Raw genomic sequence first — 25,896 nt, forward strand, 5'->3', positions numbered from 1 at the left:
GTCAATAATCAATTGACAAGAAAGTGATTTTGATAGTTTTGGGTTCAAAGAAATATCCATAAATAAAAAATCTAATCAAGTGTAGTGTTGTCAAGATAATGTAATTGTGAGTCCATCGATAATGGAGTCAATGTTATATACCTTGTAGAAATCACGCACACTCCTTATTGATTTATCCTTATCTTTATTTTCCTACAATTTCCTATTTAAAAGCCTCACTACCTTTAAGCAAAAATCAACAAAGGACCCTTCGCAATTTTTGTTTTTTGAATTTAAGAAGGCTAAGAATAAATGCTTCACTTTACTATCCAAACAATTACAAATTTTGGCCGTTAATGGGTTGAAATTTAATTTAAGAGAAAGATTTGAAGACCAAAATTTTGCTCATTTATTTTAATTGATAATGAGAGTGTTTAAGTATGACAATTACTTGAAGGCGGAGAAATAAAGGGCTACATGAAGACTTTATATGAAACATGTCATTAATGGAAATGGTATGAATTTGATCAAGATAAAATTCGGCAAGAAAAAAATAAATTTGCCAATGACAAGGGGGCAAATGATGTGAAAACCCCAGCACGTCACACTACTGTAGAACTACTATTGCCAATATCTTCTTCATTTTATTATTTTTATTTTTTTTAGCATGCAAAAGTGTAAGGGACAATAGAAAATTCCAAGGTACACTCGATTTTCTATAAACGGGGCAACTTCATTTCTTATTTATTCATACATGTACACCAAACAACAAGTGGATTGCCATGGGGAGGTACAAAAGGTCAGCACTAGACTGACTATACTATACACTAGGTTGGTCACCCCTCCCCACCTAATTGTACAAGTATCGTCTAATAGTGGCCCCAGATGTTCTCAAAATCTTTTGAGCTCCAAAAATCTTGTTCCCTCCTCCCAAGTGAAGTCCACTAGCACCCCATAGCAAATCATCGGGGAGGTAGGTGGGATTGATATTCTAATGATTTGAAAAGATGAAATTAACAACCATTGAGTCACAACCCAACAAGTAGAAAGTCCACCGGCCTATACCACGCTAATCGATCATCGTATGACAAAGAAAGTCTCAATAGAAAGTTTCATAAATCACATACACAACAACTTACCTAAGAACATTTTCAGGATATACGATTAATCAGTATAAGTAATAACCTTTCTTAACAAATGACCAACAATTCGATTTAGGAATACCAAAGTCACAATCAATACAATTTCACGCTATCGTCATCTTCAAGGGAACCCCGTTACCCCCGGGCATCTCGCACCCATCTGACATCGTGAGGCATCTGGGGGAACTGCATTACACCCCCCAGGCATTTGGAGGAACCCAGTTACTCCTCCAGGCATCCCTACTACAACCCAGGGCATCATCATCCTAAGGACCAACGGCATTCTTAGTCACACATTCAAACCATGATGCAACAATTCCATAATTCAATTAAAAGTACGTTAACACCACTACCATTCAAGGATTCAAGTATGCATTTAATAAATCATCAATCATTTTCATCCCTTAGACTAACACAAACTCATCCATATAGATATTAAACCATGGGAAAGGTCCCACATTCTAGGCCTAAACTAGCCTCATAAGGCGTCTTGCACGCCTCTAAAGTTGATGGCTATTGTCTAGGTAATCAATCTCCAAAAATTATGAAACTTTAGTACAATGTGGAAAAGATCTAAAGGAATATATTTTGTTAAGAACTTAAAATCCAATTCAGTTCATACAGTTCTAAATAATTTTTGCAATCCGAGGCTCAAAGTAGTCAAAATCTCTAGGATGAAGTGGAGTAGAAAAATAAATATTTCACTAACCTATTGAGACCGAAAAATTATGAAAATTCAGTATGTGGTAGCTTGGGATGTGCTCTACAAATTTTGTGAACATATTTTAGAATTCTGGACCGAGAAATCTGTAGAAAATGAAAAGCATAAAGAGGTCAGTCCAACGACCCAAAAACAGATTTTGAATCCTGAAGTTTTTCAAATATACTTTTGTCATAGGAAAACAAAAAAATTCTGAAATTAAAGGATGTTGTAGAGCGGTCAATAAGGGACAACTCTCGTGAAGAATACCCCATGAAATTTGCACCACATAAGTCAGTACAAAATTAGCAAGCTTTTGGGTCGGGCTAGATCCGAACTTGCCCTCAGCCTAGTCACGAATTTGCTTCAAAGTTTCTGTTGTTCCGGCCTTTGCACATGCCGGATATCGACTATCCATGCCTCTACGACCTAACTACAAGTTCGACTATTTCGAACTCGACAACATAGCTAACTAACATAGTCGAACTTCCAACCAAACGAACAATGTAGTCGAAATTTCGATTAAACGAAATCTCAACAACGTTCTTGGGTTTCTACAAAACTATTCTCGCCACACAACAAATGGTCAATATAGGATAGAACATAGGATATCCACTTGCCTCGAGTCCTTGTGAGTTGCGGTGGCGGCTTGGCAAAACGGAGACAAGCTAGCGGCAACGACGCAAGGGCCGAAAAGAGATAAAAACCCAACCTTCTTGTGCTGAGGAGAGGCCTTATGTTGCTGGCTTCTCTACACTTTGCTGGCTGAAATGGATGGTGAAATGAAGGGCAGAAGGTGGGCGTGGGGTTCAGTGACCAAGGAAGAGATTCCCTCTTTCTCTCTCTCATTTATTTCTTTTCTCTACCGCCATACTTGGTCAATTTGGGTAGCACTTGTTAACTCATGCCGGCTGGAACATGGAGCACCTTGGAGAAGATTCAAAAGTCTTGGTATTTTTTTTTCTTTTAAGCTATTTCTTTAAAGGCCAATGCCTTGGAAGTTCTTGGGGTTGGGATGATTGGATCAACGTAGTTTATTGATGACGAGGTAGTAGCGGTGACTCGATGATGTCGTGATGAAGATGCGAACGGCATAATCCAATGGAGAGCTCACTATTTTGTCGAGCGAAAAATGAGGATGTCACATATGATGACCCTAATCTTATTTAAAAGAATTAAAAGATGAACTCACTAATCTCTGCATAGGAAAATATCTCGCCGTTTCATAAACGCGTAACTACACCACTCCATTTGTCAATAGCAAATCAATATCAAGACAATTGCCTTACCTTGGCTAAAACATGTGAAACCCGTGGTTCAATTATGATGCAAGCACAAACCACAATCATTTCAATGACATAAAGAATCATGCACATGAGATTCATTTATTACTTAACCAAAACCTCTAAGCTCTTCAAGAATCTACCGGGCATCCAAAATCCATCGTTCAATAGCTATAATTAAACACTAGTGTGACCATGCATCATGCAAATAACAATCCGATTCTTATCTTTACCTTAGTCCATGCAACAAGGCCCAAAGGTGTGCCATGCTAGTGTATGCATGTCATGACTTACCAAAATTGTGATGATAGGACATGCTGGATGTGAATCAAGGCTCGCGGTTTGATCCATCATGCTTAGGGATTGACCTAGGACCAAACTTGGTTCAAAATCAATACACTCAATATCGAGCTAAGACCAAGAGTGGACCGGCCCATCGTGCCTCAATGCATGTTCAAGGCCAACGAGACCCCTTTTGGGAGCTCAGGGTGTGCTTGGTATAATGAACACATGCAATAACATAAAATCAATTGGTAAAATAATCACACAAGTCCAGGCAAGAACACAATGCAAACAAGCTCAAACAAGAACACACTCTATGTTTGGATAGCGTAGCACAACACCCTAGCCAAAGGTTAAGGAGTCCACTTACAACTAAACTACTAGGGCGGTTTAATGATGGCCGAATGGTGGGGGTGGGCGAGCGGTGGTGGGGGGGAGACCGAGAGAGAGAACGACGATCAAGGAGGGAAATGGAAGAGAAAAGTGAGATGGTGTGTGCAAACCTTGAAATGGAATGGGTAATGCTTCTATTTATAGGCAAACCCTCCATGATTGCCTCGCTAATTAGTCCAATAGGAAGACTTTGGGTGTCTTGACTAAGGAGGAGAGAGTGGCACCTAGGGTGGTTAAGCGGTGCCTAAGGCCCTAGTTCAATTATTCAATGTCCAAATGGTGTCTTTCTCATTTGCTCACATGGTCATGAGTCACCTTATAATGATAACCTAAATGGAAGAGGTGGCAAGTCTATGGAAGATGAAGTGGCACCTCTAATGGTCTTCCAAGACCATCTCTCATTAATTCTTCTAGGCTATGATTTATAAAGCATTTATGGTTGGGCAAGACTTGTTTTCCAAGTCTCAAGATAATGCAATTATAGTCTAAGCTTTTTAGAGACACATAAGTTTGTGACTCACCATTTGCATTAAATGACTAGCTTCCAAAAATAATTAATGGCTAAGTTTGGTCTTCAAAACAACTTGCATCTTGGGCTACTTGTTCCTCAAGTAGGCGTGTGGCTTATCCTTTGCATTAATTTGCTCATTTCCAAGACTTATTTTAGGGTTATGATGACCCTAAGTCTTTAGGGATACATAAACCCACGGGTCACCTATTCTATTAATTATCTTGGATCTTGCTCATTAAAGAGCCTAGACTTGGGTTTACTTGCTCTCCAAGGAGTCCACCTAGACAAGTGACTCATCCCTATCTCAATGTGTTATAATCCAAAAAACATCAATGGCTTCAAGAAACAAGTTCATTTTTTGCCACTTGATAGGTGAGTTATCCCCTTATTAATTAATGCACTCATGGGAAAGAAACTAAAATAAAGGCTGCCTCATTGAATGAGAGTTTCTTGTGTTTATCCATGATCAACTATTTTACCGATTCGAGGTTCGTGGCTAATCCATGATTGAATGAGGCCTTACACAGTTGAGCCTAATTGACGAGACTAATTCAACAATTCTTTCAAATTGTGTGCGGCTAGGGTCGGCAGGCCCAAGGGCTAGCCTTCATTCCTACTAACTGATCTTGGGATTGGACTTGTGGCTGGTCTAGATGCCATAGTCCATGTTCGGTTTGGAATTGTTCCATGTTTGAGTTTAATTGATCTATGGTCGATTTTTGATTGTCCTATAATTTTGTGGGATTGATTGATCCGCTCCAATACACAATCACACTAGGTTGATTTATGGTCGTTCACGACCGAAACAATAACCATGCCGAATCACCCACGATTGATACACGACCATGCGGAATCAATCAATAACCATCCATTGATCGATCCATGTTGGTGCGTGTTTGTCCCACAATCAATCCTTATGGTTGAGCAACCTACCTATGGTCGAACACTCTAATCGAATATAACCAATCCTTAGTTGCCTTTCTTGATCGGGTTAATTGGTCCATAGCCGATCTTTGGATCACTTCATGGCCTATTCCCCGTCATCAGCATATCAATCCTTAGTCCACCATTTGTGATCAGAGATAAGTGTTAGGATCGATGATGTCATAATAAATATCTCAAGTGTACTTTTCGTAAACCTTACCCTCTAATCGATTCAGGGACTCAACGTTCTTTTGTAAATTTATCTTCATCTTTACTTTTTCTACAATTTACGTGATTGATTGTAATTACCTTTAGTCTCAGCATTTTTAAATTTCGTCATTTTACTGTCCAATTTCAACAATGGACCCTTTATGACATTTGTCGATTCACTTATTGATCCATCCGTATTTGGAAAGTATTTTCATTAGTAACTTTTCAGCGAAACAAAAGTATTTATATGTGCATGTGTGTGTGTACCCACGTATATCGATATGAGTATATACACTTCTGACATGAACTGCCTTAACAAGAATTTTTTATTAGTGAATAACCAGAATTATTACTCACTAAATAAAAAAATTCCATTTATGAAAAATGTAAATCCATTGAAAAATCCAAACTACACATGTATGATGAAATGCTTGTTGCTTTCTGATCCAATAACAAATCATTGATTTAAGTTTAACTAAATAAATAAAATATACAAAATTTTCTTTTCGTTATGATTTGTGATCATTAACTTGACGATGTCTCCATTCGAACCCTTTCTCTAAACAATTGTCATGACCAAGTTCGAACCAATCCTCTAGCTCAAGTTAACTTATTAACGATTCTCTAAGTACAAGTGGAGTTGAGATACTTGAATGACGGCGATGATATTTGTCTCCAGATTAACTATCTAGCATTACATTATGGGCCTATTTGGTAATATTCCCGAGAACAACTTATTTTATTATTTTGTTCCAAAGAATAAAAAAAAAATAGAAATCCGTTTGGTAAATTTTTTATTTTCAGAATAAAAATTCATTTTTTTGTTCTTGGAAATAAATTTGGAATGGAATTAAGAAGTGGAATAAAGTTACTTATTATTCTTAAGAACAATTCTTAAAATCAAGTTTAATTTTTCTTTCTTTTCTCTTCTCTTTTCTTCTTCTTCCTTTTGGCTGATCACCAGCCTCAGCCATGGTCGACGACTAGCTAGACAATGATGGGTGACTTTGCCGAGTGTTGCAAGCCCCCGATGATGCCAAGTCATGGTGAGGCTCAACCTTGCCTTGATTGGGCGAGGGCTCAAGGTAAGGGCGAGACCGAGCTCGCCTAGCCATTAGCAAGGCTTGACCTCACCTAGCCACCGCTAGGCTCGGCTTCACCAACTGGCGTGAGGCAGAGCCTTGACAGCCCACTGCAAGGCTCGGCCTAGATTTGGTGAGGATGAGCTTTACGGTGGTCAAGTGAGCATCTGGCGAGCATGCCGACAACCGACCATGAAGGAGGAAGAATAAGAGAAAAAGGAAAAAAAAAATTAAGAATCCTAATAAATGCATTTTCATCTTTTTATCCCGAGAATAAACATTTTGAACAATTACCAAATGCTTTAAAAAATTCAGAAATTATTCTCAAAAATAGAATTAAAAAAATATTTTTGAATAAAAAGTTATTTTCAAAAATAAAATGATTATTAAACACGTCATATACATCATTTGCATTATGTGGGTCTCTTTATGTATGAGGAAACTTTGCATAGGCCCAATGCATTTCAACCCTAGGATATTATTGGCATCCGGCCGATTTGGGGTGAGTGATTCCCAGTTCCGGTTGAGTTCCATCTGGAACCTAGAACCTATCATCGGATATAGGTTCCTAAATTTTTTGAACCTGGAACCTACCCGTCAGAACCGAAAACCTAGAACCTACCTTATCATAGGTTTCGGGGTAGTTCCAAGTTCCAACAGATTTTTTTTTTTTTGTTTCATTTTCAGATTTAAACTATAACAAAGAAGGAAAGAGACTATATCAGCTCAAGCCAAGATCAGAAAAAGGATGGCAACTTAGCAACTTTTGTTGAGACAAACACAAGAAAATCACTAATGCAAGCAACAAACTTCGACCAAGCATGAGTGGTTTTTATTTTAATTTGTTCTAGTTGTTGAGTTCTCATAGTGTGTGTACCTTCTATTGCCAATACTTGATACATATAGCACTTAGTGGGCATTCTTTTGCATTTGATTGCAAGTCTTGCAATGCAGATACCGTAGTCTTCAGGTCGGATGCCTTATAAGATGTGTAGAATTCCAAAATTGGATTTCGCAGAAAGTAAAAGGTAAGTTAATAGACAGATAATCAAATTGTAAGCTTGTGGCGATGAAAGAAATGCAAGATAGAGAACAAACCCAAGGTGGCGTGAGTCATCCAACGTCCATCTAGCAAGAAATATGGCTGATGTAGCAAGTAGAGAAGGAAGAAAACTCAGGAACTCATACTCGACCAATCTCAGCTCCGCAAGGTAATCCGCCAAGTACTCCAATTCAAGACTAGAGCTCTAAAGATTTTACAAGCAATTGATGGAAAATGGTTAAATTTCTTAAGATCAAGGAACGTGGTATTTTCTTAAGCTCGGGCTAGCATGGAGTAGGTCAATGACCCTTACTGCATACATTGCCTATGCCGCTCAAATAAATCTCCTGAGAAATGAAATATTCAATTCTTTTAGAATGCAAATAACTCTAATGAAAGTAAAGCAAATGAGAGTTCAGTAAGTTGCAGAACCTAAGGAAAGTTTTCGTAGTGGGTGCGAATATCCGGAAGCCAAAATAATTCAATAGTTGGCCCTCCATTTCCAGTAGTTGCCAATACATAGCAATGTGAATCTTTTACATTCGAATAGACAACTAAATTCATAGTTTTCTAGAGAAATCATTGTCTAATGTATAATTTGGTGATTCCTTATGGTTAATGTGTTTTATAATAATAACTACGATTACATAATAATGAAGGTTGAGCAACTGTCGATGTTACTCATTTTAGTTAGGTAAAGGAGCAATCTATCACTTGAGTAAAAACGCGGAGGAAAAGCTATTGTGAAAACTAAAAAGAGCAAAAATGCGGAGGAAAACCTACCATCTTGTCGTCGATTAGCTGGTAGGCCCCCATTGGACTCTCCAAGGGCGTCCCGCGTCGCCCTTGACCGGATAGGCAGAAGGAGAGAGAAAGCGAGGGTGCGATTGAGTTGGAGGTGGAGGCGGAGGTGAAGGGGTGTGGAGTTAAGGCTAATTGGGCAGCTGGGCGAGCGAGCAGCCTCCATCGAGGGGACAAGCGGTGTCCAACAGCTGTCAACTGCAAGCGGCTGAGCGGTGAGGCAAGCAAGATGTGACGGCATCCAGCAGCGGTGTCGAGGAGGTTCGGCGACGGCGAGCACGCGGCGACGAAGACATGAGTCTCATGGCACCAACGGTGGCACGGACGGAGCGGCGAAGACGGCGGCGATTGCGGCTCAACCCACGGCCAGGGGGAGAAGAGCTCGGTTATGGCGGAGGCGGTGGTGGTTCGAAGCAACGACGGCCTAAACGGCCAAGCGAACGGCGACGGCAAGAGGTAGTGAAGGTGGCTTGGGGACGGCGACAAGGGGTGGCGCAGACAGCTACAATAGCTTGTTGGACTCAATGCCGTGATGACTTGTCGGACGAGCGGTGGGTGGTGGTGGTTCAGTGGCCAAGAGGTGGTGGTGAGTAGGGCATGGGGCGGTGGTGTGGTGGTGGGTGAAGTAGCAGCCGACAAGAAGAAGAAGAAGAAGAGAAGAAGGGGGGGTTTCGGTTGAGAGGGGGAAAGAGGAGAGAGAGAGGGAGAAGAAAAGAGATAAAAAGTTAGGGGGACGAAGTGACGTGAGGAGGAAAATGGGAGCAAAAGAAAGAGAGAGAGAAAAAGAAAGGGAAATGGGGGAAGAATCGGCAGAAGGGGAGTAAATCACATGGGGGTAACTGACATGCTAGGATTTTTTTTTTTTTTTAAACTTTGACTGGTTCCGAGAATCAGAACTAGTCTCTTTAGAATCGGGAACCGGTTTAGTTCGGTTCTTCGATTCCTAATTCTATTTGAAAACTATGCTCACCCCCGCAGCCGATCACACGCAGCACAATGATAGGCTGGTAGATGTATCATGTATACCATCAACATCCAGGACATTTTCCCCTGGCGTTATCTGGCCTTTTCAATCATAGGTCCTCGAAACGGAAAGGACGACATTAGTGCACATCCATCATTGTACCCAACTGTTCTGTTTCGCGTGGTTTACAGAGGTGAAGAAAAGGACGGCGTAGAAAATGGAGGTAACGTGAGAGAAGGCCTAGAAGCTGACTCTTAATCTTGTCAAACCGAGCATACGTGTAAAAAGTTGAGGAGGGGTTTGACGCAATTGGTGGTAATTGGAAGCAAATGTCCTTCCGACCATCTCGACAAGTGGACCCTTTCAACAGCAAAGCCCGGCGAACGCAGGACCCGGACAAATCCCCATCTCCACATACGTGAGAGAATGCCTAGAAGCTGACTCTCGATCTTGTCAAACCGAGCATACGTGTAAAATGTTGAGGAGGGGTTTGACGCAATTGCTGGTAATTGGAAGCAAATGTCCTTCCGACCATCTCGACGAGTGGACCCTTTCAACAGCAAAGCCCGCCGAACGCAGGACCGGACAAATCCCCATCTCCACATACGTGAATATACCCATTTTCCTACACTAACTTATCGTCTCTACTGTCAACCCTCTCGTGCTCGAATCGAAACTCCAAGGGAAAACCCTTGATGATCACGCGTCGACTGTTCCAACAACAACTCGTTTGTCGTCCTCGTACGGTCGCACTTAAATAGAAATGTCGAAATCCTTCAAAGCATATGGGTCTCGGGAAGGGGCAAAATCCAAGTGTTACTGAGCTAGCTTTTCCCTTGCACGTGGAGCACGTCTGCCGAAGTCAATTTTCGACCGCCACCCACCACCTCCACCTCCACCTCCTCCACCACCATCGCCACTTGGTCGTTGACAAAACGACGAGGCACTCGCAATAAAAAAAGAGAAGAACTCGTTTTATTACTACCGGACGATGACTAGGACTGAGACTGGCCCCCAATAGAGGACTGAGGAAACTGAAAAGAAGCTGAGGAGATGGACCTGGGAAAGAGGACGGCACACGCGCTTTATCGTAAAGTCAAAGCACGGCCACGCGAAGACGTAACTGCGTACTCATACACATAGCATCCACGGCATGGATGCACACGGGTGGTCGGTCACTTCGAATCTGATTCTCCGCACACTCTCGTTGGCCATCATATCATCCTCGTAGCAAGCCAGAAACACGTCTTTTCCCTTGCATTTCCAAGTTTCGCCTTTGCAATCCCGCGTCGTTGTTTGGTTGCACCGACTATATAACCTCCTCTTGGATATGTCCCCCTCACTTCACTTTACTTATTCCACCTGAATCTTCCTTGTCTTTCGTCTCTCGGGCCTCGAGCAATAAAGAGAGAGAGGGAGAGAGTACTCTCAAAAGTTTTTTGCTGGTTTAGCAAATCACACACAGAAAGGAAAGAGGAGAAAATGTTGTGCATGGTTTCTCGCAGTGGGAGAGAGCTCCAGAGATACCACATGGGCCGTCGCCAAGTCGTAGGGTATGTAAACAGATTCACTTAAATCTTTCTGGGATTTTATCGCCATGACTCGCTTGCTGAGTGACTGAGTCTCTTTCCCTTCAATCGGTTCTTCTTTGTTCGATACTAGAGTTTTCTTTACGCAAAATTATGAACGATGATGATTGCAGCCGTTCTACTTTTCCGAACTCAGATACTTTTGTTTCCTGCTTTACTTTACTCTTTCTGGAGCTCAGTTTCCTTTGTTCTTGGATGATCTTCCCTTGCAGATGCATACCTTACCGATACAAGAGAGATGGAGATGGAGTGGTGGGCGATGAACTAGAGTTCTTGGTGATCAGTTCGCCGAAAGGTCAAGGGCTCATGTTCCCTAAGGTACACTAACTGTTGTAATGCTAATTATTCCTTGTTAACTAATTCAGTTGTTTCGGGGTCAAAACGTGAGGGTTTGAATTTTGTTAAAAGCGTGTGGTCATAATAAGTCGTATCTGCGCCTAACTAAACTAAACCGCATGTTTGTCTCCTCAGGGAGGATGGGAGCTTGATGAATCAGAGGAAGAAGCGGCTTCGAGAGAATCCATCGAAGAGGCCGGAGTTCTTGGCGACATCGAGGTACTTTCAAATTGCAGCCTAGAGCTACTTAGCAGACTAAGTCAATCACGTTCGAGTTGAACGCCCTAAAGAGAATGTGTTAATCTAACTGTGTACTAGCACTAAGACCATATAGTCCATCAGTATAAGAAGTTCAAGTTCATGTTCATTTTCATGCTCATGCTCAGGGAGTGATGCGAATTTTCGGTTATCATTTAAATTGCAGTGTAAATTGGGAAGATGGAGCTTCTTGAGCAAAAGATATGGAACGTACTATGAAGGGCACATGTTCCCCTTGTTTGTCAAGGAAGAACTTGATCTGTGGCCAGAGAAAAATCTCCGTCAGAGAATCTGGGTATGCACCTTCTGATTATTCATGAAATCATAATAGCCATAACTATTCTGAGTAGAGATACTGAAGCATTATACGGACTGTTATATTGCAGATGACAGCAGCTGAAGCAAGAGAAGTGTGCAGACATTGGTGGATGAAGGAAGCCCTGGACATATTGGTTGAAAGGCTTGGCTCCATTCCCCAGAATGAGAGAAAACCAGAAAACGATATCAGTCTTTCTTAATTCTTTTTGGTTCGATTCGAACTAATCTTCGGGAAAACCAGAAGATTCATTCTTTTGTCTCACCCACGATTCTTGAAAGTACTGATTAATAAAAGAAGAATACTTTTCTTTTAAGGACTTTTTTGTTTGACGAATGCGATGGATCAAGTCAATCGGAAATCGTATTTGAAGTTCGTGTACCTTCTGCACTAGATAGTGTGGTTCGCGTTGAGTTGTGAAATGCAGTTGACGGATTGAATGGATCGCCACCATGTCATGATACATCGATAGAGTGAGAGGGAAAAATATACAAATGTCTCACTTTTTAAAAGAGAAAAATCAATTAGGACAAAGATTTTTAAGAAAATGAATAAGTATATTAGAAGTCTTACTCCTTGTCACCAATATGTGAATGAGATCCCAAAACTTTCCAAATTGGTATAATCGACTCCTTACATTAACACTGTCCAATTAGGCTAACGGCATATGCTGACACAATTTTTTTTGTATATAAATTTATTTCCCTTATGTGGCTTTTTTTATTATTATCTTGTCTCTTCTTCGTGGTATTAACCTTTTTGTATATAAATTTATTTCCCTTATGTGGCTTTTTTTATTATTATCTTGTCTCTTCTTCGTGGTATTAACCTTACTAAAGCATTAAATAAAAGATCAAAATGATGTCGTTTTGGTCAAAATCTTAATTTTTTTACCAAAATCATAGTTAGATGAGATCATAAAATACAGAAGGCTTATTTTATATATATATAAAAATATATATATATATATATATATATATATATAAAAAACAACACAAAAAAGAAAAAAAGAAAAAGCCAAGGGTCATAGGTGGTGGCCTCACCACCGTGACCCTCCCAACCAGGAAGGGCTAGTCAAGGTCGTCGAGGCCTCAGCGAGGGCCCCATGACTGTTGCCTAGATTTGGCAGCCCTTGGCGAGGGGCTAGCCAATGCAATTATGACAACGACAATGATTTTACTATTCTACTTTCAGATTTTTCTTTTATGCGAGTAAATATTTAAAAGAGGTGATAAGTACAAAATTAAATTATATACCAAAGAAAAATAACCGATTACCTGATTTTCATGTAATTTGTTGGCAAATTACCGACCATTTAACGAAATTAGTAAAAAAAAATGGCATTTTGGCAAATTACTAGTTTTTCTTATTCTTTTACCAACGTGTACCTGTCTTTCTTACCGACACCTTGAAATACCAGCATTTTTCCAATCAAATTAAAAATGTTTTAGGGCATAACGTTTTCAAAGCAAATTAGACCCAGCGCATTAGAAGATGCTCAGCCTAAAGCCCCCGAGCCCACTCCCAACCAATCCCACTCAAAGCCATGTCCAACTTCTCTCAAAACGAAGCCCATCACTCTGTCTGTCTGTCTGTCTCTCTCTCTCTCTATATTCAGGGCATTGATCGTCGTTCATGGACTGCGGAATGAGCGCGGCTAGTCATCCATGGTCATCGTCTTGATAGGGATGAGAGAGAGGCGAACGGCATGACGTGGATACATGAAGGGAGTTGTAGCGAGGAGGGCGACGAGGGGAGGCAGCAGCGTTGGCGGCGGCGAGGGACGTTTGGCTCCACTTGGTCCGAATTCATCGTTTTCGGATTCTCTCACATCTACTCCTTTCAAACTCATTGAAAAACACAACTAAAGGTTAAGTTCAAACTATTCATCTCCATGTTCGTTTTTCGTTATCACATCTTAATGAGTGACCTTATTATTATTTGAAGGCGACATAATAAGGCGGAAGAACACATAAAGAAGGTGATTATTTCGGGCCTTAAGGCCACACATTCGATTTTGTTCAATTCCCTAACCATAACTTGTTCACGCACCAATACTTTTGGCTCGGGCTCGTTAACCATTTCCCTTCATTATAATCACGAGTAAAGAGTCGCTTCACTTTATCTCAAGAAAGCATTCCGCCCATCAGATATATCCTGCAGCAGTAACACATCTACAGCGGCGATTCACCCGTGGATGATAATCTCTTAAAATTCAAGTAGTAGAGTCCACTGAAACGCTGCATCTAACCCTAGCAATACAGCTATCGAATGTATAATCGATGCACGAAACACACTTCGTTCGCACCGCGTTTTTCTCGTGTGTCTCGCTATCGATTGATCGGATATGATCCGACCCACTCACGCGACGGACCCTCTCGTGCAAAACGATGGCTTAAAGCAATGTTTCCGAACCCGAAAGATTCTTGCTTCCCTCCTTTTTCGTGACTTGAAACCCCACGCATCAGATGCCCTCTCCATTATTGATCGACCGTTTGCAAAAAGCTCAAATGCTTCCATGTCCCACTTCCCCCCCAACTCATTGCCTTCCGGCGCCAACAACCTTTCCCTCTTCCACAGATGCGTCCACAGTCATCCGTCTTTCCCGGACACGAGGGCTCCGATTCCCTCATCTTTAAGAAACCATAATGATCATTCATTACTAAGCTCATCGACATCTCGCCCCTTTGCTCTTAATTAAAAGGGAAAAAGACGTTAATAATTCATGAAATTCGGCGTAATGAGCCGTGTCTATCTTTAGACTCATAATTTGTTCAATCATCCTTAATCTATCCCTAAATATTTGATATAGGCATTTTGTCTGATCAAACAAGAGAGAGAGTCTCCATGAGTTTAGGTGCAAAATAATCCATGAACTATTGTGAAGTATGCACTCTACTTCCCTTTACTCTAAGAACTTGTCCGCACGTTTCGCTATAGTTTAAGGACTTTTGGTGGCCTACTCTCTTATCTGATTGAACGAAAGGACTACATGAAATATTTATGAATAGTCCAAGGAGCACAATGAACGAATTAAAAGTTCAAGGGGAAAATTGACCAATTTAGTCTCAAACATTTTAATTGTACCAATTTATTACTAAACCTCTCAATTGTGTCAATTTAATACTAAACATTTTGAAAAATTGTCAATTTAGTTATAAATCTACTATTTGGATATTTGACTGGAATAACTACATTGACAAATTGTTAGAAATTTAGGATTAAATTGACATTATTGAAAGGCTAATGACTCAATTGACAAATCATTAAAGGGTTTAGTACTAGATTAGCACAATTGATATGCTTAGAATTGAGTTGACCTACATAACTTAAGATTTTTGGACAATTTTCACAAAATTAAAGTATAACATTGCACAATAAGGCAAAACTTAGGGACTACTAGTATCATTTTTCCTCATTAAAAAGAAATTTTGTCCAACGTCCCTTCATCAACTTCAACCATGGTATTCCAAAATTTACCCACGAGACGAAATTCAATTTCTTTAGCATTGACAGATCATTAGTGTAACGAGAGACGAGCACTTTTCCCATTCTTTTCATCGATAATCGCAAACCCTCTTAATAATTCTTTTCTTGCCCGCTTCATTTCCCCTCAATAACCACTAAATGTGCGTTTGGTAATCATTCTATTCCCCTGAATATTTTTTTATCATAAATAAATTTTTTTTTCTGTTCTTGGGAACAATTTCTAAGTATAAAAATGTGTTTGGTAACTAGACAAAATTTCTATTTCTGAGAAAGAAATGCATTTGATATAATTGTATAATTTTGTTATCTCTTTTAAATTTTTTTTAAATTTTTTTTTATATTTTCCTTTTTTCTTCTTTCTTTTTTTCTCCTTTGTGGTCGGTTGCCGGCGCCGACGAGCTCGCCGGAGTCTCGCTAGGCCGGGGCAAGGGCCGACGAGCTCACCGGAGGCTTGCTTGGCCACCGCAAGGCTCGACCTCACCCAGGCAGTGCAAGGTCAGCCTCACCGGGCCACCATTGGGCGACACCAACCTGGCGGTGGCCCGACGAGGCTGAGCCTGGCCGGTGGCTGGGTGAGCTTAGCCTCGCTAGATTTGGGCGAGTTGGAGCTCACCATGGCTCGACGTCGCCGGGGGCCGATGATGCTCCAGCGAGGTCGCCGGCCCTCGTCGACCATGACCGAGGTTGATGACCGGCCAAAATGAAGAAGAAGGAAAGGAAAGATAATAAAAGGAAAGAGAAGAAAAAAGAAGAGAAAGAAAAATTGTTCTTGGGAACAAGAGGTTACTTTTTTCTATTTATTGTTTCTATTCTAAATCTATTCACTAGAACAAAAAAAAGATAGGTTTTTTATTTTCGAGAACAAAAATTTTACCATATGCATTTCTATTCTTTTTTCGTTATCTGGAATAAAAGAATAGAAATAGTTGTTCCGAGGAACAGAAATAATTTTTAACAAACAGGCCCTGAGCCAACTCGTCACGTATTTTCGGACTCGCTCCACATGCATAACACGTGCCACATAAGTTAGTTACCAATGACCTAAGCACCCACCCAACCCATGTGGTCGATGACGCTTATGTTTAAACAATTGCCCCTTTCGAAGGAATAAAATGGCGTCCCATTCACGTATTCAAAAGCGCATTCTACACTTGCCCTTTTAAAATTTATATTGAAGCACGTTGCCAGTTCAAAGTCTCCATAAAATTTCGTCATGACTGACCCTTTGGGAATGTGCTGTTCAGTCTGACAGTCTTGTGCGCCAAAAAGTGATGCAAGAATTCAAAGAATTAAAGAACAGATTAGCCAGCACGAGAAGCAATTGGCTAGGGAATCATTCAGGCCGAGGCAGACATTCGAGACATTATCCTCAACCGATGGTCCTGCGAAACCCGATAGTCTTCCGGCTCAGTCGGAGACGCCAGAGACCAGCAGTTGCACGCACAACTTCCTCGCCCACGTGTGCAAATAGCCATATTCTCCATTTAATATTCAAGATCGAGGACGACCATCGGCTCAATTTCTGGATTAGAATCTAAGTAGTTCGAGCGTCTGCAACTTGCTAACGTTCATGAACGCAGACATATTCGTGGAAAGGCCGTGGCGAACGTTCGTTTATTTTTGACTTTTCGCGGTCTTTTGTGGTGGCCATTCTCGAGTTTTTTTCGTTCATTTAGTCCTCGCACTATACTCCCGAAGAATGGAATCGATAGACCAAGCCGATGCCTGCGCAGCTTCCACGTTTGATTTTTCGTATTTTCAATCCTCCTTCTCGAACGTTGGAGGCCACGAGGCCATATTTGATGTTGGGGTCGTAGCTGGGAAGACCGCGTGGAGAAGTCTTGCATGGCGGACGCAGCGTTTTCGTCCATGCATGCATATGTTCATATTTGATTTTCGCACCATGGGAAAGGTTCCATCTTTGGTAAATTCACTTCATAAGGCATACTTTTCAATTGATAGCATGAAACATGCATCTGCGAAAGTTGTCTAAGATTGTGGCACTGGAAGGCTTTCCCAAATAGTCTTCAACGCATCGAACAATACCCTTGGAAAAGAATCATTGATGTCACGAGATACTTAGACCCTTTTACAAGAATGGGTTCTCTTAAGTGATGGATACAAACTTCATCTGTCTACTCAAACAAGCAAGTTATATTCATATAGCCAATCCAATGGGTACGTGCCGTGCCATTTTGTGAATCAATTTTCGCAAGTCGGGTCCAGCATCTTTGGCATTAGTTAATTCAAAAGTGGCATATGTACTTCGTATGGCGGGCTGAGTATTATTTTGTAATCAAAAGTTAGCCCGTGATAAGTAAAGCGGGGATGATATAAATAATGCCATTAGCAAGCACATACTTGCATGTCGGCTTTTGAGCTGGTATCAGAAAGAGGGGAGCTGGTGGTGGGGAAAAGCTACTTCCTTCCCTCGGTGGAAAGTTTGCATAATGCTATGCACGATGATCCTTGAAAGGAGTGCTAATTACACGAGCACCCTCTTTCATTAAGTTAACGATTGCTTTAACAACGGTTTTGCTCTGGAGCAAATGGAGTCGATAATCTAAACCGTACGTTGCCAGAATGTCGTTTCAGAAACTTACATCAGCTTAATTAGGCACTTAATCGTTTGCTCGATCAATCAAAACAATTGTCTCAAGGCACCAAATTCGATACTCGGTTCAGGACTGAGCCAGACCGACCGGCCGATCAACTCCAGTTCGATCGATGGGTCAAGACCCGAGGTCCCCCGGAAAGTTGAACATTCATTCTTCGCCGCAACACAAACAGCCTCTGATTTATCGTTTTCTGAGGAACTTTCCGATAGCTAAAGTCTAAATTGGACGGTGACCGGGCCGAGCCCCCCGCCCACAATGCCGAATCGTCTGCCCTGATGATGGAGCGTGGGAGAGGCGAGTGGATACCGTAAAAGGACGTCCATTCAGGAAAGCTCCTCCCCAACTATTTGGGGAAGTGACGTTAAAGCATAAAAGTCGGGTTCCTCCACCACTTTTGCTGAAGTGAAGCAAAAGCTCCATGTCCCTCCCGTCTCGTGTTCACACCCGGAAACGCTTTAATCTAACCCGATTGGTTCACACATCGCGTGCTAGCGCATTTTCGCAAGATCACGAGTTCAGTTCACATCGAGAATAAATTTCTAGATAATGTCACCGCCTTACTAAACCTATCAAAATAAGCTATAGATCGGATTTTTAACTTATACTTAATGAATTGAGTTGTTATATGAATTAGTTATAAATATACTTAAAATGATAAATTCAAAATAACATGAATGTTAAATAAATTTACAACTTAGGATTCTCTTTCACCCTCATTCAATCTCACACTCGCTTATTATGTGCTCTCATTTCAATTTGGGTTAAATATGGAAATATTTTAGTAATATAGATTGGGTTAAATATGAGTCATAAGAAAAATTGATTGATTTAGGTTGGACCATTTTAACTTGACCTAAACCACTACAGATTTGCACCACAAATTAATCATTCATTATTGACTCTTCGCCAATAACCTCACAAAATTTAAATATTCTTTGAAGTTTTAATTACAAGTGGTTTTGATGGATCAATTCATTGGGATTCGACTGCCATAGCAATACCTTCAATCAAGAGATGAAATCTTTGAATAAAATCTTTAGGATTGCTTCGATTTTGCCTTCAGGCTATTGACATGTGTTCAACTGGGAAGGATTCCACGTTACCGAAGTTAGGCTTAGAAGTGTCCTCTTTGTAATTAGGTGGCCTAATTTTGGGCTAAGGGACGGAAATTGCTCCTGGTTCTTGTACGAAACCTTTGATTTTATTCTATTTTATTCTTTTAATATTCGCAACGAGAGATTATTGTCAAACCGCGGCGTGTTATAATTTCTAACGCATCACGCATCGTTATTATGGGACCCAACTTAGGCTGGCCACCTGGCGACGTTATCTTCTATGATGGATTTTTCCAGGGTAAATTCTTGACATGTGCAATGCTGTCACTGTTCCGTCCGAAATGCCACACTCCAAACTACACGCAGTACAAAATTTTTTTCTTTACTAACTTTTTTATATTATCATTTTAATTAGGGAAAGTACTTCGATTTCATGATTATTTGCATCATTAATGTTAGTCTTTCTGTAAATATATTACTATGAACGTAAGCCGACGATGGACCCCTCGAAATAGACAAATGGATTAAAGGAGAATTCCGTTTTTTTGTGGGGAAAAAAGGAGATGGAATGATGATGCTAAGCGCAGTATTATTGATTCATAGAATTGACTTGCAACACGCAACATTGCAAATACAAACGATTAATCATCACGGCAGGGATACGTATGTTTGGAAGCTACTTTCTAGATGGGATTGGTGAAAGTTTCATAGTATAATTTATCCATCCTCCTTGTTTTCGAGCTCCAGAACCTGGCAGAATTTGCAATAGTTAACAACAACCAATGGCACATGTCCATCGGCGAATGCCCTTGCCAACAATGTTTGCTACTGGTGACTTCATTGGCAAGTTACCTATTATATGAGAACCGACAAAGTTCTAAACTTTTCAATTTAACTATTGAATTTTAAAATTTTTAATGACTTTTCAATATATTCTTTTCACCCAATTTTGGCCAGCAATCATCAGTGTGGATGCCCATTATCCTGAGGGTGCACTTCGTTTAGCATCTGACAACTCCTTGAATAAATACACAACAAGGGGCAAAATCGAAACACTGAAGAATTGGTGATTATGGTTTTGGAAGAAAAATATCATTTAACCTTTGTTTCAACATTTCAAAAATGTTAAAAGCTCCAGATAAGTCATCACCGGTATTGAGATTTCAGTTTTCTTAATACTAACTTTTTATTCTAAAATTCATTGGAAATGATGATCAAATATCCTGAATTTTCCTTAACAAGCTTTTAATCTAAATTGACCAAAATTAGAATGTGGAAAACCAAACTCGCCACAGGATAAGTTTATCACTTTTCACACAATCACCCCCTCATCGGATGCATCCGCCGTGTGAAAGAAATATCTCCTCCTAAATGCCAAATGGGGCGAAGACCCCCGACACGCGCGCCAATTTCGTCGTATTCACTAACCCATGAGCATACTAAGACACTATCATAATTTCAGGATAGCCTGTGGGGACTCAATTATCGCACCCCGCGATTGCTTTCCTGATTGGGGAGATCCCGTCGACCGTGAAGAGCGGCGGTGCACACCTCCGACCAAGTTTTTCCTTCAAATCCTTTGAATTATTCAATCGCGTGAATAATTATAATAACAATAATAATGATGATTCAGCTTCTAAGGCATTGAATTCCCCGATTTCCCGAAACTCCCTGGCACCGTATAAAACCAAAGCCTGCACGATGGTGCTCTCCTCACAAACAAAAGTTGTGTATAAGCGTCGAGCGAGAGAAAGGTCCCGCAGAGAGCTTCGCACGAAAGCTTCGAAACGCGAGAGGCAAACGCTCTTCCTCCGGTCGCTCCAGGGAAATAGAATCTCAAGGCTCGCATGGCGTCGTCGCCTCCTTCGTCCTCCGCCAGGGGTGATTCTAATGATGGTAAGTCCCGTTTCCCCCCTGTTAAAGCAGCGGGAGCTTTTCCGGGTTTTCGAGTTTCTTGGTGAATTTGTGGGGGTGGTTCGGGCTTGTTTTCAGGTGATGACGTGGTGAAGTACGATCCGTGGTGCCGAACGACCACAACGTCCTGCAGAAGCACGTCGCCTTCTTCGACCGCAACCACGACGGCCTCGTGTATCCATGGGAGACATTCCGAGGTCTCTCTCTCTCTCTCTCTCTCTCTCTCTCTCTCTCTCTCGCTTTTCCTACGTTTTGCTTGAAACGTTTAATGTGATTTGTTCGAGGGTTAACTCTTTTCTATCCCTTTTTTGGGGGGTTGTTCTTGAAGGCTTTCGATCGATCGGGGCCAGCCTCCCCCTGTCCACCATCTCTGCCATCCTCATCAACATTGCGCTCAGCCAGAAAACTCGCCCTGTAAATCTCTCTCTCTCTCTCTTTCCTTGTGTTTTTGGTTGTATGTGCTTGAGCTGGCGTCGTTTACGGACGAAACTTCGCAAGGGACCGCGAGCGAGTCACATGGTCCCCTCATTATTCGATGACCCCCATGTGTAGAATTGTGCTGTTCTGTTCTTGTCTGTGTCGTTTACGGGGAGTCTAGCTTTCTCAGGGGGGCGGTAGGAGGAGCCCCCACCTCTGTCCCAAGTAGATTCGTATTGAATGCGCATAATACGATACATACTTCAACACCTGAAGGTGGGATTAAAACGGATGAGGCGAGCTAAGGAGGTAGGAAATCGGACTGACCACCTCACCTCCTTTAGATCTCCACCTCGATAGTCGGGCCGCCTGCCGGGGACTGAGGTTGCCCCCTACACCTCCAAGAAGGTGGGAAGTGACTTGCATCGACCCCGTCCGTCCATGTGGATGGGGGGAATGAATCCCATTCAATGTGCAGGAGGCTTTCTTAGGGGTTAGCCGATGCCTGAGTGTCGATCAGTCCATCATGAACCCTGTCTAAATAGAAATTTGCCTTGTGAAGAAGCATCGCGAGTAAGAACACCTGAATTGAGCGGATGGCGTATATCAATATCCGGATGATGTTAGTATTCATGTGATAGAGGAGTCATGGACTCGGACTATCGAATTATTTCTTTTAGAATAAGAGACGTGGAGGTTGTAGGTTAAATTGAATGTTAGAGTACACGTTCATACAAATGGAGCCATAATTGAGCCTTTAATCAGGAATAAGTCCGCGGTCCTAATAAGAAAAGGTTGCGTGATTTTGGGATGGTTGAAAATTTATCGTAGGATAATCAAGCAATTTTGTAGCTGCCTAGTTTCGTTTACAACCTATCGTGTTATGCTTTAACTATTTTGAAATATTGTATTTTATATATGTTATCATTCTTTATTCTCGATGGTTATAACAGTAAATCAACAAGATCATGAAATGGTGATGGCAATTAAATATTAGATAATCACTTGCGTAGATTTATCTTATTTTAAATCTACTTTTCACATATTAAAATAAAGATATTTGAAATATATATGAGTCTCCTCAAAGTATAAAATGAAAAAAAGAAAAAAGGAAGACTCTCCGCAGCTTTAGTCAACAAATTTTTTAAAAAACAGTCATTTCCCTTTAATGCACGGTGGTGGTCTTTTATTATTAGTTATTGCAATGTCCTTATCTTCCACAAAAAAGAAAACCTGCTTTTATTTTTAATTTTTGTCTTTTTTCCATATAAAAGACTGCTATCGGTAACATAGGACGTCATTATGGTAGGATACAATGCATGTAAAACGGTACACATTTGTGTAACGAAGTACCTGTGTTGGGAAATTTATATTCGTGCTTAGTCCTACTTAGATTAGAAGATGGAGACGTGTCGAGACAGTGTTGCGGATTTGGCAGTTAGGACCCGTTTCAGACAATAAATTCGGGTCATAACCAATTATATCGTGCCATCTATAGATTCGAGACGACAATTGTCGATCGAGATGCGCTTTAAATTAGGGCGGACCAAAAAATTTACTGAAGCAAAAGATAAGTGGGACCGGTACAATGTGGAAGTCGACATCGCAATTAGTGGTGGTGGCTCCTTGTGCTTTGGAATGATGCGACGTGGCATCCAACCCGCAACTGCTGCTTCCTTTTCCACATAGAGTGCGCGCAAAGTCATTGTCATCCTTCGACCAAAAAAAAAAAAGTCATTGTCATTCACGACTTTTTTTTTTCTCGTCGGCAGGATAATGATGAAAATAAATTGAAAATTAAAAAAATAATTATCATTGATTTATGTTCTTCTTGTCTTTCCATCAATTAACCGGTTTATTGAGTAAAAACAAAATTAACCATTGACCTTCCCGTCAAAATTTATAAGGAAAAAAAAAACTGTACTCTTGAGAGTTTTTTATGTCTGGTTATAAATGAAATTTTAGATCTGTAATTGATTCGGGAATGTGAAGTCGAATAAATTAGGATAATGCCCCTCAGTAAGTAATAGAAGTCGTTATGTTGCGGATGTTTTCTACTTGAAGGTTGGATGTTCTTTTATTAAGAATGTTATACTAAGGTCCGTACTAGGTTGTTTGTTTGTTTATTGGTACTAGGTTGTTTGTTTATTTATTTGTTCTTGATCAGATGATGTGTGGATTGGTTGAGTACCTTCTAAGTACAGGCTGCAAAGCATTCAAAAAGAAGAACAAGAAAGCATTTGATTAATCCTCCATTTGTTTCTTAAAAAATAAATAATTTAAAATATATTTTCCTAACAACAATCACTTGTATCACTTTAAAATATTTACTAAAGAAAAATATATTCATTATTGATAACAATCTATATCCAAATATTTATGAGAACGAAGAAATATTCATTTTTGTATATGATACAAATAATCTTTTGTAGTAAAATATGTTTCAAAATATTCATTTTTTGCAAAATAAACGAATAATAATTATGATGTTTCTCCCGCGAATCTTGGAAGTATAAAGAAAATGGATGGTGTTGTGTGCAAGTAACAAGATGGGGTTTCCCATCGGAAGCATAATGCATTTGTTCTGCACCTCTCTCCATCAAATGATTTATTAGTGAATTGTTAAGCTGGATACGAATTGGTTTAGTTGAATTTAGTGATTATACATGTACATTTATTGATTTAGCTATTTGGGCTTGTTTAATAATGAGTGCTTAATATGATGGGGGCTATTCATTTTTATAATAAGTGATATTTTTCAAATCATTCATTTTTCACAAAACAAATGAATGATAACCGTGATGTCTCTTCTGTGGATCTTGGAAGTATAAAGGAAATGGATGGTATTGTGTGCAAGTAACAAGATGGAGTTTCCCATTGGAAGCATAATGCATTTGTTCTGCACTCTCTCTATCAAATAATTTATTACTGAATTTTTTAAGCTAGATATGAATTGGGTTTGTTAAATTTAGTGATGATGCATGTATATTTTGATAATGAGTGCTTAATGATGGGAGCCATTCATTTTTATGAATGATACAAGTGATCTCTTACAGGAAAATATTTTTTAAATTATTCATTTTTCGCAAAACAAATTAATAATGACTGTAATGTCCTTTAAGTATAAAGGAAATGGATGGTGTTGTGTGCAAGCAACAAGATGGAGTTTTCCCATTGGAAGCATAATGCATTTGTTCTGCATCTCTCTCCATCAAATAATTTATTACTGAATTTTTAAGCTAGATATCAATTGGGTATGTTGAATTTAGTGATTATACTTATAAATTTATTAATTTTGGTATTGGACTATTTTGAGAACGAGTGCTTACTATAATGGGGGCTTGATCTGTTTGAAAAAGCAGGGGAAATTCCCTTCCTTTCTGTTTCCGATCGAAGTCAAGAACATCCACAAGGCCAAGCACGGAAGTGATTCCGGCGTTTACGATTCTGAAGGAAGGTATAGAACATCAGTACATTCATATTCATCGCGCATCCACGAGCGTATATCTACATTTGCTTTTCTGTATATACGACTTAACTATCACTCAAATATGGAAGTAAAAGAGCTTTTCTTGCCCTTTACGATAAATAGTAAGTTCCGGGGAGCGAGACGCGATGGACGTCCAATTGTCTTGTGAGTCCTGATTGGGGTCGGTCACTTACTGAAGATTTGTGGGTTATATAGGTTTGTTCCGTTGAAATTCGAAGAAATCTTTCGCAAGCACGCGCAGACGCACCCGGACGCCTTGACATCAAATGAACTGCAGGAGATGCTCAAGTCCAACAGGCAACCCAAGAACTACACAGGCTGGTGAGTTTCTTGTGCTTTAAGTTTCTGTCTTTGCACCGCAACTTTGATACAAATGGGCCAAGCAACGACAGCAAGCAGTTGGAAAGAGATGCTTGTTCTTTCGCTCTTCCTATCTTTACATCACAGCATAAAGCAGAAGGCAACAAATGAAAAGAACAGGAAACAGTTGGAAAGCGAAAGGAATGTGATTTGAGGAATTTTCTCTCCGTGTTTTTGCTTTGCAGGGTGGCGGCCTACACGGAATGGAAGGTCCTGTACATTCTTTGCAAGGACAAGGACGGCCTACTTCACAAAGACACGATCCGGGCCGTGTACGATGGGAGCTTGTTCGAGCACATGGAGAAGGAGCACATGGAGAAGGGCCGAGCATCGAATAAGCAGAAGGATTAAATTCGATCTGACGTTAGGGCGGAACTGCCGCGGCGTCCGGCATCCCCATTAGCTGGCTGTACATTCCGTTTGCAATTCGAATCAATTATTCATGCATCGACGACAAAAGACAATAAGTAGAAGCAGAAACCAACATGGGTTTGGCTTCTTGATTGAAGTGTGTTTTTTAACTGATGGTTATTTATAGTGTAAGTATTCTAGGTCGTGCTGCCTTGGTTTGGCGGAGCCGATATCGTGTGCTACAATATAGCTTTACCCACTTTCCGTGCGCCGGATTTATGATGACACTTGCGATTTCGTTTTCATGGGATTTGATGGGAACTTATGATCCTTAGCTGGACTTCTTCTCTTCCTAATGTTGAGAAGGTACAAATGGATTAAATCCATCTT

At 40.5% G+C, this 25,896-nt stretch overlaps 2 protein-coding genes across 2 annotated transcripts; both read left to right on the forward strand.

Annotated features, from left to right (window-relative positions):
• The first annotated feature begins 10,671 nt into the window (after positions 1–10,671).
• On the forward strand, positions 10,672–12,131 carry LOC104453662 (nudix hydrolase 17, mitochondrial). Its single transcript, XM_010068274.3, has 5 exons — positions 10,672–10,866; positions 11,115–11,220; positions 11,374–11,457; positions 11,663–11,791; positions 11,883–12,131. Exons 1-5 carry the CDS (start codon positions 10,796–10,798, stop codon positions 12,012–12,014), a joined length of 522 nt encoding a protein of 173 aa, XP_010066576.1. The 5' UTR covers positions 10,672–10,795; the 3' UTR covers positions 12,015–12,131.
• An 8,690-nt stretch (positions 12,132–20,821) lies between these two features.
• Positions 20,822–25,840, forward strand: LOC104453664 (probable peroxygenase 5). The gene is made up of 6 exons (XM_039317847.1): positions 20,822–20,870; positions 20,972–21,085; positions 21,217–21,302; positions 24,668–24,762; positions 24,991–25,116; positions 25,341–25,840. Exons 1-6 carry the CDS (start codon positions 20,822–20,824, stop codon positions 25,504–25,506), a joined length of 636 nt encoding a protein of 211 aa, XP_039173781.1. The 3' UTR covers positions 25,507–25,840.
• Positions 25,841–25,896: the final 56 nt, after the last annotated feature.

The sequence above is a fragment of the Eucalyptus grandis genome, chromosome 7, assembly GCF_016545825.1.
Source record: "Eucalyptus grandis isolate ANBG69807.140 chromosome 7, ASM1654582v1, whole genome shotgun sequence".
Classification (NCBI taxonomy): Eukaryota; Viridiplantae; Streptophyta; class Magnoliopsida; order Myrtales; family Myrtaceae; genus Eucalyptus; species Eucalyptus grandis.

Excerpts from the sequence above, each read along its gene's own strand:
- LOC104453662 (XM_010068274.3), top strand. The coding sequence starts at position 10,796 with ATGTTGTGCATGGTTTCTCGCAGTGGGAGAGAGCTCCAGAGATACCAC. Across the intron at positions 11,221-11,373 it reads AAGGGCTCATGTTCCCTAAG|GGAGGATGGGAGCTTGATGA; the intron begins GTACACTAACTG and ends TTGTCTCCTCAG. Across the intron at positions 11,792-11,882 it reads ATCTCCGTCAGAGAATCTGG|ATGACAGCAGCTGAAGCAAG; the intron begins GTATGCACCTTC and ends GTTATATTGCAG.
- LOC104453664 (XM_039317847.1), top strand. The coding sequence starts at position 20,822 with ATGGCGTCGTCGCCTCCTTCGTCCTCCGCCAGGGGTGATTCTAATGAT. Across the intron at positions 21,086-21,216 it reads TCCATGGGAGACATTCCGAG|GCTTTCGATCGATCGGGGCC; the intron begins GTCTCTCTCTCT and ends TTGTTCTTGAAG. Across the intron at positions 24,763-24,990 it reads GTTTACGATTCTGAAGGAAG|GTTTGTTCCGTTGAAATTCG; the intron begins GTATAGAACATC and ends TGGGTTATATAG.